The sequence below is a fragment of the Mus caroli genome, chromosome 5 (genome assembly GCF_900094665.2).
Source record: "Mus caroli chromosome 5, CAROLI_EIJ_v1.1, whole genome shotgun sequence".
NCBI classification, from domain to species: Eukaryota; Metazoa; Chordata; class Mammalia; order Rodentia; family Muridae; genus Mus; species Mus caroli.
In genome coordinates this window covers 28,116,805-28,132,636 of record NC_034574.1, presented here as the reverse complement: position 1 = coordinate 28,132,636, position 15,832 = coordinate 28,116,805, and the positions used below count along the sequence as shown (strand labels likewise).

Below are 15,832 nucleotides of genomic sequence, written 5' to 3'. Positions count from 1 at the left end.
CCTGGAACTCACTTTGTAGACCAGCCTGGCCTCAAACTCAGAAATCCGCCTGCCTCTGCCTCCCGAGTGCTGGGATTAAAGGCGTGCGCCACCATGCCCCGCTTCTTTAAGGGATTTTTGTGTTTCCTCTTTAAGGGCTTCTAGCTGTTTACCTGTGTTCTCCTGTATTTCTTTAAGGGAGTTATTTATGTCCTTGAAGTCCTCTATTATCTTCATGAGATATGATTTTAAATCAGAGTCTTGCTTTTCTGGTGTGATGGGGTAACCAGGGCTCACTGTGGTGGGAGAACTGGGTTCTGATGATGTCAAGTAGCCTTGGTTTCTGTTGCTTTTGTTCTTGTTCTTGCCTTTCCCCATCTGGTTATGTCTGGTGTTAGCTGGTCTGGCTGTCTGTGACTGTGGCTTGTCTGTCCTGCAAGCCTGTGTGTCAGTACTCCTGAGAGACCAGTTCTTTCCAGGAGGAATTTGGGTATGGAGAGCTATGTTACAGGATCAGCTCTGGGGTGCAGACAGAAACCAGAAGGATCCTGTCCCCAGCTGATCCTTGGTTTCTGTGTCCTGATGCCTCTGGGAGTGTCCCTCTTGGGCCAGGAATTTGAAGAGAAGTGGTGGTCTTACCTGTGCTCATAGGTATGTAGACCCTCCTGGGAGACCAGCTCTCTCCTGGTGGTATTTGTGTATGTAGCTCTGTGGCACAGGATCAGCTCTGGGTGCAGACTTTCACCAAATTCTTATGAAATATTATTAGTTAGCAAAGCCTCTTGTCTTAGCAACTTTTAGTAGAGAGTTGGGTATGGTGGCATTGCCAAGAGTGTCATCACTGGGAAGCTAAAGCAAAAGGATTGAGATTTTTCAGGTCCATCTGTGCTGTATAGTGAGATCTCTTTCAAAAAACAAGTCCAACAATGAGTTGGTCTTTAAGTCATGAACTCACAATGTAGGATGACACCATTTTCTTTGATATGTGTAAAGTTTATAAAGACTTTCATATAGTTGAGGTCTCACTGGACCCTTTTCTAATGTTTGGCATACCATGAAACAAACATTGCAGGTTTAAAAAATGTAAAAAAAAAAATTGCCAGTAAGGAAAAATAATATTGGAAAAGTATAATAGCCATCTCAGCTTTGCAAGAGGACTGCTGTTGTATGCAATTTTTACTTATGTATTTTTATGTGTATGAGTGGTTTGCCTACATGTATTTATGTGCACCATATGAATGTCAGCTGTACACAGAGGTCAAAAGAAGACATCAGATCCCCTGGAGGCAGAGGCAGACAGATTTCTGTGGGTTTGAGGCTAGCCTAATCTACCTAGTGAGTTCCAGGCCAGGCTGGGCTACACAGTGAGGTCCTGTCTTGAAAAAAAGAAGAAATTAATCACACTAGTTATGTTTGAGTACACAGCAGCCACATGTGGCTAGTCACTATCATATTGGATTGTGCAGCTGCAGAAAGAACGTAACTATATAGCCAACGGGGACTCTCTGACTTCTGTTTCCCAAATGCTGGGATTGCATCAAACCTGTGTCACCATGCCTGGCTAATGAACTCCGTTCCATGTATGAAAATAGACTACATCTCTGACCTGTAAGCCAGCCCCAATTAAATGTTGTCCTTTACAAGAGTTGCCTTGGCCATGGTGTCTGCTCACAGCTGTAAAGCCCTCAGACAGTGGTACGGGGAGGCATATTCTAGATGCCGGGCATCAGACAGTGGTATGGGGAGGCATATTCTAGATACCCGGCAGTCTTTTCTTCCCTGCATGTGTTGCACTTGAGCCATTTTATTTCCTCCAGGACCTAGCACCACTTGTCCATGACTTGGAACACTGAATTTGTAGATGTCCGTCGTGATGGATTTATTTCCCTCCCTGTTTCATTTTAAACACCCGGGAGAAGGACACATTATGTGTCTCCTTTAGGTCCAGTCAAATGTAAATATTTCATAAATTACTTTGCTTGTTTGGTTGTTCTTGATGTTGCTCGTTAACTCATTTGGTTAAAAAAAATCAGTATTTTTCTTTTCTTTCTTTGAGAAAAGTTTCACTGTGAAGCCTAGGCTAGCCTGGAAATTGCTAGGTGGCACAGTCTGGCCTTGAATTCTTTTGTTCTGTACAAAAGTGATGCAGAGAGGCAGATAGGCTCCATTTCACCAGGCTAAGACTGCCTTCCTGGAGCAGTGAGGGCCCAGCCCTTCTGTGGAATGAAGATAGGTATATTAAGAGAGGCTGGGGGACATGTGTGTATGTTTGTGTGTCTGTGTGTTTATGTGTGCGTATGTTTCTGTGTGCCTCTCTGTGTATTTGTGTGTCTGTTTCTGTATGTGTGTCTGAGTGTCTATGTGTATGTGTGTATATATGTGTGTCTCTGTGTGTGCCTCTGTGTGTGTATGTGTGTATTTGCGTGTCTGTGTCTCTGTGTATGAGTGTGTGTATCTGTGTGCCTATGTGTGTGTATGTCTGTGTGTGCTTGTGTGTGTCTATGTGTGATCCCCTTCTCAAGCAGCTATAACATGCCAATAGCTCTTCAGTATGGAGTGAGGCCCGGAGATCGTCTGTCTGATCTATGTGAAATTTCGGCTGACTTGCTCTTGTCCAGGTCTTGTGGTGGTACTCACCCCTGCTGTGAGTTGAAGAATAGCCATGTCATGTCCTAGAGACTACATTTCATAGCACTCCTCTCTGCTCAGGACCTCACATCCTTTCCAGTTCCTTTTGTGTGGTGTTCTCTAAGTCTTGGGAAGTGGGGTGGGTGATAAGGATGGGCAGCTTTGTTGAGCTCAGTCTTTGATTCAGAGCATTTGACCACTTGCGAGTCTCTGTGCTTTCTGTTGTCCATTAGGAAAAAGAGGCTTCTTTACCAAGGTTGTGAACAGCCCAGCACTACTCCTGTAAACGTAATTGAGCTCTATGGCTCCCACATCCTCAACCGACCTCATCTCACTCAGGCTTTGTGTTCTCTTGGAATTCACTCAGGAGTCTGCTTGTGCCTTCTTTGACTTCTTTGAACATATGTATAGTCCTTCTCTTAGTTTTGTTTTCCAGTTTCACTTAAGTTGCTCTCATTGAGGGATATAATGTTTTTTGTTTTTTGTTTTTTGTATTGGGATCTACTAACACAGAACTTAGTCACTGATTAAGTTTACCTTGTTTCTGTGGAAGAGTTCCTGATGCTCAGAAGAGACTAGGTTGTAATTGTATGGAGATGGTATTTCCAGAGAGTTGATTACTGCCTGCAACAATTGTCCCAATCCAGCAATAAACTCACTGTGAAAATAGAGCAGCAGCTGACTACAACACAGTCCCTCTTGAAGAACCAATTGTTTTAGGGAATAAAGACAGGTGGGGGCCAGAGTCTCTGCTCACTCCCTGACCTCTGTGGGCAACTGCCAGTGTGGGGCTGAAATCTCCCTGTACTTGCTGGCCTCTGAGGGTGCTCTGGCTGGGGTACCAAGTCTCAGTGAATTCTTTGGCCACAGAGTTGGACCAATGGTGGAATTCAAAGCCTCGGTGTACTCCCTGACCTCTGAGGGTAAGCATGGGTAAGGACTGAAGTTTTGGCGTACTTCCCTAGTCTCAGAGGTGACCGTGGGTGGGGAGCTAAGACTTGGTGCACTCCCTGTCCTCCCAGGCCAATCTGGAATAATATCCAAAGTCTTACAACACTGCCTGAACTCAGAGGGCAACCTGTATCTCTGAGTAGCTGAATAGCTACATATCCCTTGAGTTAGGATGTGGCCATGTTGCCCAGGATTATCTCAAGCTCTTGTGCTCAAGCATCCCTCCTACTTGGGCCTTTTCAGTACCTGAGAGTATAGGGTCACACCTCTGTACTTGGTTTAGGTTCTAATTTTTAATCACTCGTGTGTGTGTGTGTGTGTGTGTGTGTGTGTGTGTGTGTATCTGAATGCTGTTAACTATTTACCTGCAATTTCAAAGCTGTTAAAATTTCCATGTTTTTATTTTTAGCAACATAATACCCTTTAGCCAATGGGACTATAACACCACTTAATATAGCATCTGCCCACACACAGTTGTTTATATGTCCACCCCCTTTCAAAGTGTCTTCTCCTACAAGCACCAAGATAGTCCATCTTCCACAGGGAAAGCACACAGTTCAGATAAAATAATTTATTACAATATATACAATAAATCATTGGCCATGAAATGAAACCAAAACAATCTAGGTAGTTTACTTTGCTTTTCCATTCCCAAGCTTCAGTCCCTGCCTTTCTCTTCTCAAGACTCACAACTTACCACAAAACCCATCCGAGCCTGACACCCTGAGCCCATGCCCTGCATGTGCTGGACATGAGTGGTTCCCCAATCTCCCCTCTTCTCAGCACAGCTTACAGGGAACAAGAAAATACCTTAATACAGCTCTCTGCAGATTTTCTTTCTTCTATAACAAGAAGCCATGCATTGACACTCCAAGACACTTCTATGCCCAACACCTCACTCAGCTCTTTTCTAAGCTAACTTGAAATCATTCTACAATAACATGCTGATTTCCTAGCTTCAATGGGATAATATTACAATATAATTGAGATTTTGAAAGTACAATTTTAATTAATTAGTTAATTAATTAATTTAACATTAAATGAAAATTATTTTCCCATGGGGAACTAGCTCAACATAAACAGTCTTTTTCCAACTAAAACCACTAAGCGCCTGCCATCTAGAACTGAGACTGGCTGCCTTAGCCTGGTCGGTGGGTGATCCCCAGTGAAGACCCATTACAAGCCAATCATTGTGGCCATGTGCACACATGGGAAAGAGGACCTCAGGCTAATGATTTCAATGATTCCTGGGAGAGTGTGCTGCATCACGAAGGCAGATGTCCCTGCAGGGGCATTTACTCTGTCCTATCAAGTAATGTCAACGTCTAAGACTGTATTGTGTGTCAACATCAGCACCACGAGGCAGAGAGAGAGAGAGACACTAGAAAATGCATTCCACTCCATAATAGACTCCACTGGTATACTTTGTGCAGTCACAAAAAATAAAATAAAAAATAAAATAAAAGCTAAGCAAGGGCCAGGCAGCACCCATCAATAAATGCCATGCCACTTATGGAGTCAACAAACATTCCTGAGTGGCTAAGACACTTCAGGTGCAGTGACCCCCAAGATGAGTAACAATCCAGGAGACACACAATGGGCATTTTTTAAAGACCAAAAAGTTCTCAATACTCAAGGTTGGCTGTACCCCTGATTGGTGCGAGCCCCAACCCTATTCAAGTAAATACTGTCTCCTTGATACTGGCACTTTAAAGAACAAATTCACAGGACAAGGTTCCTATCCTCAACTTCCGGGCATTCTTCTACTTGTCAAATTGATTTTTTTTTTTTAAGTAACAAAAATCTAGAGGGAGAAATGCAATGGCAGGGTAATTTCTTTTAGAAAAAAATAAGAGGAGGAAGAGGAGGAAGAGGTGAGGGGTTAGGTAGAAAAATGACAGGAACCAGACTACAATTTTTAAAAATAGTATTTAAGGATTATAAACAATAATTACAAGCTGGATGTACCTGAGACAGAATGACATCGACAACACAGGCCTTCTGTGTCTTGGCATGACTTTTCCTATATCTGAGTCAACTTCACTTCTAAAGCTCTGGCATGGTAGATGAGTGTGGCACACTGGCTTCAAATGCATAAGTTCACAGCAATGTAATCACTTTCCTCCAGCAAGCCTATAATCACACTTATACACCTTTTATCCGAATGCGTGAAATTTACAAGTGGACATCTTCCCCTTGCCAATACAGAGTGGGTCAAAAGGGGGAGAACAATGCTAGAGTTGCCGAGTCTACACCAGAAGGCAGGGCTCAGGCAAAATAGGCGTGGCAGAAGACAGCCACCGCCAGCAGGATAATACCGTTGATGTTCACCACTGTCCTCCACAAAGGCTTCTCGGAAGTGTCTGTCATCTTCATCTTCATGGCTTCCTCCTCCTCCTTAGTCATCTTTGGTCCTTTATCCTGGTCCAGCCCACAGAACAGGTCATATGCTCTCCTGAAGCATCCTTTCTCCTTCTGGGGGGCTTCTGTGTCTGCAGAAAGACATACGGGCTCGTTAGAGGCAAAGGCTAGAGGCACGGGAAAGCATTTCCAGGGAAGCTGGAGTTCCACAAAGCCTTTCCGTTCTCTAACGGTGCCCCAGCCCTCTCATTCTCGGCATGGAGTTGAATACAGTGCTCAAATGAATTTATGTGCCAGGCAGTGCAGAACTGGATTCTTCATCCTCGTGGTCATCTCTCCCAGGACCAACAAAAATGTGTTTTGGATTTAGACTAGTCAGACAAGATGACAGACGATGAGAGAGAGGTGCTAACACTGAGATGGACAACTGGCTTAGGAAGAAATGGTAGGTCTACCTCTGAAATACAGAACCTGTACCAGTTTGCTATACCACTGGATGGCAACAAGGCTTGCCTGACTCAGAAGAGAACTGGCTGTACTTGCCTCTTCTAAAATTTCACCACAGACCCATGTGGAGGGTAAAGGGTACTCTGAACAGTCCCTAGAGCAGAGTAACAATGATCAGTACTTGTTGGTCTTAATGCATGCTGGTGCTTGCTCACACTGCTAAATCAAACTGTCCAACTGGGCATGACACCTAAAGTGGATGCCTGTTAATTCCTGGTTTTTATAAGTCATAGTATAGTGTTTTAGAGCCTAAATATGTATCAGGTCTGGCATCCCAGCTGCTGGGATTGTGGGAGTGTGCCACCACTCCTAGCTCACACACTTTTAAAAACAGAGCTTTAGTGATCAAGTGCATATATGCATCAGAACTCTAAAGTAAGGTGATGAAGTTAAGTAGTCTCTAGGCACATAGTGAGTTCAGACACCTAGTGGGTCCACAGCTAGAAATGTTATGCCAGACTCATAAGTTGTTCTGTTTCATCTAGTGCTGTCCTGAAGGATGGCCTTCCATTTCAGCACCAGGTAAAGCACCCAGACTCGGGTTCCCACGCCTCTTCTGTACACCACACATGTGTATTCACTGTGCAGTGTGCACCGCTCCACACAGAGCGGTGCAGCATGAAGGTTGAAGCAGACTTAATTTAAAGGGCAAGCCTTGGGCTAAAGTAGGGTAGCTCGAAGACAGAGTGCTTCCCTTGCAATATGCTAAACCTAAGTAAAGCTTGATCCCCAGAACTGAAAAAAATCATAAAGAATAAGTCTGTGCATGCAAAGCATCATCTTAAGCATCCAAAGAAATCGGACGTTTTTCAATTTCCAATCCAGAGAGATCAAAAGTGGGAAAGATGTATGATCCGCAACCTACTTCTTCCATACCCCCAGTGTCACCAGAAATGAACATACCTTTGTCTTAGTTCACAGGATATATCAGCGAAGCCTAACTCCCTGACCCCTGCTTGTGCTCCAAATCAAGAACAAATCCTTCGTTCACTGACTCACTGAGTTCTGCCAAACGTGAGAAGCAAGGCAGCTGAGAGGTTGAAGTCTCCCATCTTCACCCATGTGAAGTCCTCAAAGGCACTTGCGCACCTGTTACTCTGCTCCTCCCGCAGGCCCTGGGACTGGACATGAGCCTCGAGGGAGCATCCTCCCAAGACTTCAGCAAACGGCTTAGGAACTCACCTATTTCAATTGTGTCCTTGGAGTCCTCTGGGATGTCCTCCTCCTCTCCTGCATCCAGGTCGATGCGCTCTTCCTTGCTGTTGCGTAGACTCCAGCACAGACGGTACAGCTGCGGAGAGAGCAGAGTATTACTCGTAAGTAGCGTCTTAGGTTAAGACTCAATGGAAACAAAAAGTATGCATCAAGAAAGGAAAAGAATATGGCCTCTCCACACCAAGAAAAGATGGATATCTGTCCTGTTCACACATCGTTTCTAAATGTGGTTGGAACATAAATACAAATACACATGCAGCCTGTATATATTAGATATCATAATATACAGCGAGAGGATAAGAGACCATCTCGACTCATCCCTAAACAAGGCATCTGGATCATCACCTCCAAGGCTCAGGGAGTGTCATAGAAGAGAAGACAAAAGGAATGTAAGAGAGTGCTGGGGAGGAATGCTGTGGGTAATGTCTCCTAGACATGACGCATCATTGTGCTCATAACCCAGTGCAGCTGTGGCCTGTGTAAGGCTGGGTCTGTTATCATGCATGAGAAAATGCTGAAGGTGATCATGAGACCCCAGAACACACTGAAGGACTCTGGACTACCAAAGGGTATTTGGAGAAGGGAGCATCATTTTCCACTTCACTTGTAGCTGTCACTCGGGAGCAGAGTCTGCAGAACAGCCCCTCATCTGAAGTCTGGGCTGTAAGGACTTGTACCAGACAGTGCTAGCAGAGCAAGCATTCCATGTCTTTCATCCTGCATCCTTCTGCATGAAACCAACGATAAGCTGGAACTATCTTAGCTGTGTCAAGTATGGGATGCTCATGTGGGTGCTGCAGCAAGGGGCTGTGGAACAAGGGTGGGAACGCTCTCAAGTGGATACTCACATGCACGTCTGGAATGGGCTTGGTGAGGAAGGAGATGATCAAGATGGTGATGACGCTGATGGCGAAGAGGATGATGGCAAAGTACAGATAGTGGACCCCACAGATGATCTTGGGGCAGTTGCTTGGCTCCATGCAGCTCCCAGTTCCATAGGCAAACTCAGTGATCATACGGGAGATTCCAATCAGGAAGCCCAGGATCAGTCCCCAGAAGGCTCCCTGGGAAAAGAAAAGCCTGGGTTGATGGGGCTGAAACCAGAAAGCAACTGGCATCCCCATATCCCTAAGTAACAGAAGGCAGAAATGAAGAAACAGAGCAGAAAAGGCTCTTCCAGGCCACCAGGGGCCAGAACACTGAAATTCAGATTCAGGCCAGAACTGTTAAGTAGCACATTCTATGAGACTGTCTTAGTTGTTCCAGCAACATGGTATCCTGGATCATAAAACAAGAATTCAAAGTATAATGGGATTTCATCTGGCCACATCTGCCAGGACTACAACCTACCCCTATGATTCCACAACAACCTGCCCTGCCTGCCAGCACTCTCGGGTCCCTTCTGTGTCATGTCCCACCTATCTACCCTGTGAGATCTCCCACATCCTTCTCCAGGGTCTAGCCCAGTGAGTCTCTAAAACTCATTCATGCCTTCTCCCCAGCCTACCTGATCTAGCCTGAGCCCCCACCTCCAGTGCCCTTGCCTAATCTGGCTAACTCTGCCTGTATCCAAACCAACCTCTAGGCTCCCACCAGAACCCACCCTATCTGACCACAGACAGCCAACCTCTGCACCCAGACAGACAAACAACATCCTTATCCAGAGTCTAGATTAATGAGTCTCCTTGACTCCCCATTTAAACTCTCCTCAACCTGCCAGGTCTACTCCTGGCCCCATATCCATGGCCACAGCCTAGTCTGGCCACCATATCTTTACTGAAACCTATTTGTAGGCTTCTGCCAGGACTCCGCCTTCTTGCTTCCAATCCACAGGCCTCTCCAACACCATATCCAACCTTTCCATGTAGCCAGATCTACCCATACTCTTCAGTCTTAGACTCGGAGCACATGCTAGACCACCAAAGTCCCCTCTGTCCACCGGTCTTCATTCCACTGGAGCCATTTCCAACTTCTGAACTCACTTTGTGAAATGCTGACTTGTGTATTTTAAGATGTTGGGCTTATGCCTGCCTACCTGCTACCCTCAGTTCTGTGTACACATTCTAGACAATTACCCTGCTTGAAGCAGGAAAAGTGTAATCTCTTCTAATGAGAATCATGGAACTCTATGCCAATTTTTACCATTAGTATTTGGAAGTGCTGAGTGAGTGTCCTTGTGGTCTACTGCAAGAATAAGTAAGGCTTTTGAACACACTATTTGAATTGTATTTTAGAATTCTCCAATGAACCAGCTTTCCAGCAATCTCCACTAAACTATATTTACTTAGAATTTACTAATCTGTAAAAAAAAAAATCAACTTGAGTTGTAGTTCTGATTTCTCTGGGTCTATGAATCTATCTATGCATCAGTTGTGTGTCATCAGAAAGTCTGGACTATCTCCATAAGGGAGGAAGAGATGCACATGTACTGATTTGGGTACCTCAAAACTGTGTGCCTCAAAACTCTAACAAAGTATTTCCTTGATAGATTATTCATCTGTTTCTGGAAGAAATCAAAACCATGCTATCATGTGTATCATGTCAGACAATTAGCATGGCACATGGGCAGCAGCCACCCTTGCCCAACCCTTCCTGTGTAGGTGGGTGCTGACAGCACATCCATTCCTAGACGTCACTTCTATTGAACTTTAAACTTGATGTCAGCCTCCTGGGGACTCAGAGTCACCAACCTGGATTGCAGAGGTGCTATCTCTAACCTACTCCTGCCCTGCTTCTCCAGCTGTGCCTTCTATGCTTCACACACATAAATGCCCTCTCAAGACAGGTGAAACCCCTTACAAGTCCTTCTCGTTCCCCTTCCATGTCCACACTGGCCGAGGTTGCTCCCTCTGTCTTTCTCCTCTAACTTTAACCCCTTTCCTCCTTGGAGGAACCTTCCCTGTTGGTTCCAGTGGCCCTTTTTGCATCCATCCCTACCTACCTACCCTTTGTCCCTCGTGTTATGGCTCATTTGTCATCTGTCTTACACAGTGTCACTGATGAACTGCCTGAGCACTAGGGCTTTGTCCTTTCTGGGGCCCTGAGGAATTCTGACTAGAAAGACAAGTTCACACTATAGGTGGCTTGTACTAGAACACCCTCTGGAGTTGCTTACCCAGGAGTTGCTACAAACAAGACTTCCTGGTGGGAGCCTCAGAGTCAAGTCAGAGTCACAGAGATTGCATGGGTAGAAACAGTGGCGCCATGGTATAAGAAGGCAGGTGTGTGTGAAGAACGTGGAAAGCCTTATTTTGCACCAAAAATCCATGCAGCAGAGAAAGCTGCTCATTACTCAGTGAGAGTGGAAAACCCTCCAGTCAGCTCTCCCCCATTACCAGAGACTTGAGAGCTGACGCCTCCCTATGCATATGATGACCATGGGAACCTTCACTTGTAGCTCACACATACTCATTCATCAGAGAATTTACAATGAGGAAAACCCTTATATGTGCAATGTATGGACAACTTCACTGTGCACCAGTGAATCCGTGCTAGGCAGGAGCCATATGAATGTGCAGAGTGTTGTGTGATCCTTGTTCTTAACTTATACACTCATGCACTATACAACCTATACTGTCACAGAGCAAGGAAAGAGAAGCTCTCTTATCATAGACTATATGCGCCCCCTCCCCGTAGGAGACACCTCCGTTCTATTTATTTCTCCTTTAGTAAAGAAGGCCCTTAAAATTAGTCTCCTGGAAGGCAACGTAAATGCAAGCATTTCAGAGACCAAGTGGAAGAAAATAAAACTACCTAAAGTACCTAAACAGGAAAAAAATGATTGGATGGGAAACATACACTATTAGTTTGGGACCTTATAGCAAGAACTGGGAGTCAGAGAGAGAGAGAGAGAGAGAGAGAGAGAGAGAGAGAGAGAGAGAGAGCAGATCTGATACTAACTCCTGAGAGTTCCCCTCTCAGGGAGTCTCATGACTCCTTGAGGCGTACCCACCTAAACCTGTCCATTTCTGTTGGAACTCTCTGAGACACAGAATCCTTTTCATAGAGAATATGCAAATCCCCACAAACAACTTCCGAAGCAAACTGGCTTTTCTGGAGCTGCTAGAACGACACCTACTTGTTCATTGACTCTCTTGCAGAAAATGGCAAGCAGGAAGACAGCTGCAATGGGCGGCCCCAGGTAACTGGTGATAGACTGGATGTAATCAAAGAGCTGCCCACTTTGAGCAGACTGTACAATGGGTACCCAGGCGATGCTGATGCCAATCAGCACAAGGATGAACAACCTGAAATCAAAGCACCAGATCAGAATATCAGTGCTCTGCATGAATAAATATATACATATCAATAATATGTAAATATCTATGTATATATACATCTATACGCAGATGGCACAAACATGTATGTGTGTTATATGACTATATATATGTATATATATATCATATCATATGACTATATATATATATATCATATCAACACAGTGAAGCAAAATAAGCAGATTCATTCTTGAGGCTTCCTTCTTCCTAACTATCCTTATCTAAAAGTTATCTGTGTCTATGAATAACAGAAATATACTTGACTTTCAACAGTTAGCTGGGCCCAGTGATCTAACATAGGAAAATCCCACTTTGAGAGGAATCAAAGTCTAGGTACAAGGTTATAGACTCTGGAGCAAGGAAACCATGGATTCAAATTCTTCTTCTTGGTTCTCCATGCTATATAACATGTTACTTTATCTCCGTCCAGGTCTCCACCTCTCCAGCTGAAAACTGAGAATAAATGATCAGGATAAACATTAATAAGAGAAAAACTCACAAATTGAAGATGATACATTTTTTTAAACACCATCTCCCTTTCCTTCTTTCTTACAAAGTTTTAACAAAGTTAAAAACATTAGCCAAGGGGAGATTCTGCAGAAACAGGGCTAGTTAGGAAGTAACCAATGGTATTTCTAGCTCTCGTCTTCCTGAATTTTACTTCATGTTGTAAAACTGTGGGAGACTCTCTTACAAGATCGTATTACTTGTGTACTTGATGTAATGACAAAGAAGACTCAAGTTCCTGTACCCCGTGTGTATTTAAGGCAATAGAGTGCTGTTTGCACATAAATCTCCCTCTGGGATCTAAGATCTCCCTCTTCCCATACTACCCTATAGCGTGCTTGCCTCCTCTATATCTGAGTCCTTGATTGCTCTTACAGACCACACAATTGTCCTGGGTCACTGTGAGGTTGTTCAGTGCTGAGCAAACCCAAAGCCAGTAGTTATGGGATGCATACTAGGACTGTAAAGGTCAGCATACTGGTTTCCTTTCCAGTAGAAGCCTTGTTAAAAATAAAGGTCTCAGGCCAATCAAGGTCTCAGCGCTGCTCAGTAGGGTGCAAAGTAGTAGATTCTGTGCTGGTCAGATACCCCCCAAAAGGAGGGGGTCCTTATTTTCTCAAAAAAAGAAAAAATACAGAGTAGGGATGCAGCTCAGTGGTAGGACAACTGCCTCGTATCTGCAAAGTGCCAAGTTCAATCCCAGCACCGTTTGTCAAAATATATGTGCATATAGCTGGTGCTTTGTAATTTATGGAGGATGTTCACAAATGAAACTTCAGTCATTTGTGAACATCCTCCACAAATTACTCCATTTCTTCACTTCATTTTTGAAACAAAAATGTTGCTTCAAAGGGTCGAGACATTAGGGACACTTGGGCCACAAAAAAAGAGCAGTTAGAAGAGGTAAGGACGTGAGGAGCAGCTGCAGATGGCGGCCTGGCTCTGCTCAGTCGTCCTTAGTTAAGGCACAGACAACCGCATTCTGTTGATACTCATCAGTAGCCTGAGATAAAGAAGTTGACTTCTTTCGTCTCTTCCAGTGTTTGTTTTCTATGTGAACTGAAATGTCGGGGCTGGGGCTCTAACTCTGTGGTGTAGTGCTTGCCCAGAACGTTCAGTGCTCTGAGTTCAATCTCTCAGTACCACAGAAATGAAAAAGCCAGCGACAGGTAAATATAACTGGCCATAGAGATAACTCGAGTCATGCCAAGTATCTGCTAATCTTGCCTAACATGAGACCTGCGGTGGGTAGAACTTTCATGGTTGCTTAAGCTTCCATGCTACAGGTTGGCATGCAGGGGTCGCATTTACCTTCCTGCAATCATGAGCTCCTTCTCAGATGCCTTCTTCCGGATCTTGGTGTAGATGTCCATGGTGAAGAGAGTACTGGCGCTGTTGAAGATGGAGGTCAAGGAGCTCATGAGGGAAGCCATCATGACAGACAGCATCAGGCCTCGCAGTCCTGGGAGAGAAGAGTCTTTGAGTGGCATACCCATCATCCCAACTCCCTGCTGCTCGTGCACCGGTACCCAACGTTTGTTTGCTTTTAGAAACCATGCTGCGTCCTCAAATTTATCGCTCAAGAAGGAAGAGATGTTTTAAGAAGTGGGCTGTAGCTGTAAATGCTAAGACCTCTGCAGACAATGATTGAGAGACAAGGAATACATTAGATACATTTCAATTAAACGGTAATAATGGTGGTGCTGAGTGTGGGGTTGTGGCAATGGCAGGTGTTTCCATCCAACAGGACGTTCATAAGGACACTCACCAAAAGGTTTCATGATCTAGCGCAAGGATGTCTAAACGAGATTGAACAGAGATTGAGAGGGCAGCTGTGAGTGGGATCATAGAGCAAATCTCACCTGGCAAGGGTGCAGCATGCAGCATGTGATGCCTGTTCAAGGGTTTGGCATGCAGCATGTCATGCCTGTTCCTAGTTATCACCTTGACTATATCAGGACTTAACTAATATCCAAGGGGCTGAGTACACCCATCAGGGGTTTTTCTTAATTATAAATCATTTGAAGTGGCAAGACCCACCTTTGATCTGGATCTTTTGAGGTGGGAAGATCCACCTCTATTCTGGGCCACACCTCCTGGTGACATAAAGGACATGGAAGAACAAGTTCTTGCTCTTTGCCTATTTGCCCTCGCTCTTGATGGCAGTTTCATTCCTTCACTGGCATTAGAGCCTACTGCTTAGGGATTCCAACATCTACTAAAGACCAGCTGAGACATCCAGCCTCATGGACTGAACAACTAATAGATTCTTGGCTTTCTGTTGGAAGACAGTAGTGGTTGGACTGGCTGGACCACAGCCTGTAAGCCACTCTAAGAAATCACCTGGTGAAGCAGGTCTGCGACACAGACTGCATGGCCTGCAGCAAGGCCTGTTTAAACTCTGCCACATCAGCTTTGTCATTGGTAGTTTGAGCAGCGTAGGGACAAACAGTTTCATTTCCTCTCATTTTTCTACTCTTATTAAACCTTCATTCACTTATATACTCAACAAATGTTTGTTAACTCTAATTACATAGCAGCCTAGGCCCCCCAAATTGTGGTACCCCATCAGACTGAGTAAGGTAAGAAAGGCGAAAGTAAACTGGAAGATAAGGACAAGGTAATTAGTAGACAAAATGGACAGACGTGGTGTGGGTGAGTGGGGGACACTCGGTGGCTGAGAAGAAGTTGAATCTGAAAGTGGGAGCAGGAGAGGCAGCCTAAGAAGACGGGAAAGAGAAATAGGAGAAGATAATAGTATGAACCCGAAGCGAAAGCTCAAGAAAGACATTCAGTGCTATTGAGTGATGTAAGGGGAGGGATGGGAAATGGCTGTGTGGTCTAGCACGAGAAAGGCACTGGGGATTCAGTAGTTACAGGAGCCAGGTGACAGCCAAAGAGGCCAGAAACAGCTCCTGCTCACACAGCATTTTGTAGTTTTGCACACGTCTTTTTTGTTGTTCACTGTTCTGCTATAGCACCATGCACTAGGGTCTCAGGAAAGCAGAGGTGTAGAGGGCCAATTTGTAGAAGTGATAGATCCATTCCTGTAAATACCAGTGTGACTTTTGCTCACTGGAACCTTCATTAATAAGCAGCCAAGTTCAGTGGAGGAGTTAAATATTACCCCTGCTCTTATATGATTTGAATACAAATGCTTTCTTCGCCCAAGGTTGTTCATAAAGTTTGTGGTGACAAAGTTCAAAGAGAAAGCTAGCCATGGCGGTGCACCAGTAATCCAAGCACAAGGGAAGCTCGGAGAAGATTAATATCAATTCAATTAAAGGCCAGCCTAAGCTACATAAGACTCTGCCTCAAAAGAAAAGAAAACATAGATAGATAGATAGATAGATAGATAGATAGATAGATAGATAGATAGATAGATAGGTAGGTAGGTAGGTAGGTAG

General features: G+C 44.6%; 1 protein-coding gene across 1 annotated transcript in view; it reads right to left on the bottom strand.

Moving 5' to 3' along the window:
* Positions 1–5,468: 5,468 nt before the first annotated feature.
* Slc5a1 (solute carrier family 5 member 1) overlaps positions 5,469–15,832 on the bottom strand; it is a 76,576-nt gene continuing 66,212 nt past the window's right edge. Inside the window, exons 11-15 of the mRNA XM_021162101.2 lie at positions 13,737–13,887; positions 11,720–11,888; positions 8,490–8,705; positions 7,609–7,717; positions 5,469–6,050 (exon numbers count right to left, since the gene is read on the bottom strand). Coding sequence (XP_021017760.1) covers positions 5,827–6,050; positions 7,609–7,717; positions 8,490–8,705; positions 11,720–11,888; positions 13,737–13,887 — 869 coding nt within the window. The 3' untranslated portion in view covers positions 5,469–5,826. The remainder of the gene's footprint in view (positions 6,051–7,608; positions 7,718–8,489; positions 8,706–11,719; positions 11,889–13,736; positions 13,888–15,832) is intronic.